Raw genomic sequence first — 2,816 nt, forward strand, 5'->3', positions numbered from 1 at the left:
AAATCCTGAAAAGTAAGCTGAGTCGTTAACTTGTCAGAACTTCGGGGTAGTACAAAGCGCAGTTCGTACATCTGTGGTAAAGGTGAAGAACTTATAAATAATCTGAACAGGGCTATAGGTGTGAGTGTTGCCAGCAAAGTTTATGAGTTGAATGAAATAATGCTGGGTGCCAAAGTGTATCTGTGAGACTAAAAGCATGCTTCATGGATATACACAAAGTGTGGGGACAAAGACAGCCTACTACTGGGGACTCCCCCTGCCTTCACCCAGCCTGGTCTTCCCAGGGGACAAATTTTAAGTCTCGTGAAATCCTCGATTTGAAAGTTGGACAGAAGCGGTACTGCTAAGGTTTTATAGCGAATTTGTAAACATTTCTGAAGAATGCTGCTGAGATACGGCATCTTCTGGGGAGCAAATTGTGGATTTCTGAAATACTTTTGCTCACTTGACAGATTTGATGAAAAGGAGAATGTATCAAACTGCATCCAGCTGAAGACCTCAGTTATTAAAGGTATTAAGAATCAACTGATAGACCAGTTTCCTGTTATTGAACCATGGCTAAACCAAATTATGCCAAAGAAAGACCCAGTCAAAATAGTAAGATGGTAAGTTTCTTTTCTCTTAAACTTTGCTTCCAAGGTGCTAGGATTGCTTCCTTTAAATGTTTCTTTTGTATAGTACATGAACCTAGTGTTTTTGAAAAGCATCTATCATTTCTTTATAGATAATAGTCTGTGTTATGCCCAAAGCAGAAAGTTTGCTTGTGCTTATCAAGCTCTTGAAGGCATATGCTAGTAGGATGTTTGAGGAAAACAAAAATGCCTTGTAGCAAATGTGCAACATATTTGGGGACCTTCTAGGGATTAGCCTGCTGTCGAAGAGAAGGGTTCAGCTTTATGGATATGGAAGCTCCAACTTGTTTGGATAGCTTCCAGTAGCGTGTTTTTCTGGTTTTGGGCCTCCAGATATTATCTGGATTTTTTTTTTTTTTTAAATAGAAGGTAGTATATTTTTTCTGATTCCTCCTTGTCCACTCTTTGTATTGCATTTCAAAAAACCCAAAGAAATGCAGTGTGTGAGCAGCTCGATGCTTGTCTGTAGATTTTTTTTTTTGCCTTTTTTTCTTTCTCTTATTAAAGGGGAAGGAAGTGTGCAGGAGGCCAGTGTTGAAGAACAAGCCATTAAAAAAAAAAATTTAAATTTTCTTGCTAGTTGACTGTCTTAATTCTCAGATGCCAAGATAGAGCAGACTCTGAAGTGAAATATTTCATTTAAACTATAAAAGGGTTAAGTAGCTATTGGAATAATTTTTTTAATCTTGCAGTCATGAACATATAGAAATCCTCACTGTGAATGGGGAGTTGCTGTTCTTCAGACAAAGAGAAGGGATTTTTTACCCGACACTAAGGTTGCTTCACAAATGTAAGTTTCGTGAGGATGGTAGTGGTGGGGAGAGAGGGGTGAGCGCGTGATTCCACAGGTCTTCTGTAGAACCAAATTAAAAAGAACTTACTACTTGTGTGTGAGTGTATGTATATATTTTCCAGAATAGATCTTAAAGATATAGTATACCTTCTCAACTGTAATTTATAGCTTTGCAATTTCAGGTGTCTATATGGATTGCTTCCCCCATAATTATGGTAATGCTATATGTTAAGCAATCCAGACTTTGATTTCTAAGAATAAAATTGTGCAAAGCTCTGCAAAAAATCTTGAGAGAGGTTTCCCTAGGACAGAGATCTAAATTTCCTGTTGTTAGTCCTTGTCTTTGTTCTTTCAAGTCTTCCTTTATACCCTTTTTGCTTCCTTCCAAATACTTGTAGGTTCTTACCAGAAAAATATTCTTTAATCATGAGTTTAATGATGTAATGTATACTTGCCTCTGTAAGAATTTGTTGCGTGCTTTTTACAATTTACTCTCATGTTATTTTTCTTGCTGTTCTCACTGTTCTGCTTGATTGTGTTACTTGATTTGGGTGAAGGTACTTGTCCCTAAAAATGTTAATCAGTCAAGTCTCAGTGTTTGAAATATTTCAAGAAGGTCCTGTTAACATTAAACTCTTTCTTTATTTTTCAGGTAAGAGGTTATACATGTAATTTGAGGGATTTAAGATCCCTTAGTTTTAAGATCTCCTAGTATGTGAGCACTTGCGTGATTGTTTTCACTGGGGGAACGTGTTAAAATTGTTACTCAGTATATGAGTATGCAGGAGTCATAGGCCTAGTGTTGGATTACCCTTTTGTTCTCAGATAAAAGATGTAGTCTGGGAGAACAGTACTTGTGTCCTTTCGGGACAGTACAGCCCAGCAGGAGCTCTGATAATTGTTTCTCAGACTTCCTACCCTCACAGCACACTATATATCTAATTCCCCCATCTAAACTGACTTGATAATGAGTTATTCATGTTGTCACCATATTAATTGCAATGCTGTATCTTTCCCCTCCTAGACCCGTTTATTCTACCACATCAACAGGTTGATAAAGGCGCCATTAAATTTGTGCTAAGCGGAGCTAATATAATGTGCCCTGGCCTGACGTCTCCTGGAGCAAAACTTTACCCTGCTGCCGTTGATACTGTTGTTGTATCCTTCTTTAACTATGAATTATTGCTTGCTGTGAGATGAGTTAAACTTATGTTCTTGTGTTCTTAGCTGATCATAATCTGAATTACTTTGGATTTTAATGGCATTTAATGGGATAACTAGTAATCTGAAAAGAGCTGCAGAGGTTCAGATGTTATTTGGCCAGCTTAAAATTGTTCTTAATTTTTTTTTTACTTTACTGTGATGTTCCAAACCAAATAACTATTCCTGCT

At 37.3% G+C, this 2,816-nt stretch overlaps 1 protein-coding gene across 1 annotated transcript in view; it reads left to right on the forward strand.

Annotated features, from left to right (window-relative positions):
• Positions 1-452: 452 nt before the first annotated feature.
• The window catches only part of MCTS1 (malignant T cell amplified sequence 1), a gene marked incomplete at its 5' end in the record, with an annotated part of 5,614 nt that continues 3,250 nt past the window's right edge, over positions 453-2,816 (forward strand). The window contains 3 exons of the mRNA XM_009698910.1: positions 453-605; positions 1,325-1,422; positions 2,450-2,583. Coding sequence (XP_009697212.1) covers positions 453-605; positions 1,325-1,422; positions 2,450-2,583 — 385 coding nt within the window. The remainder of the gene's footprint in view (positions 606-1,324; positions 1,423-2,449; positions 2,584-2,816) is intronic.

This window comes from Cariama cristata, unplaced genomic scaffold, assembly GCF_000690535.1.
Source record: "Cariama cristata isolate BGI_N322 unplaced genomic scaffold, ASM69053v1 scaffold45594, whole genome shotgun sequence".
NCBI classification, from domain to species: Eukaryota; Metazoa; Chordata; class Aves; order Cariamiformes; family Cariamidae; genus Cariama; species Cariama cristata.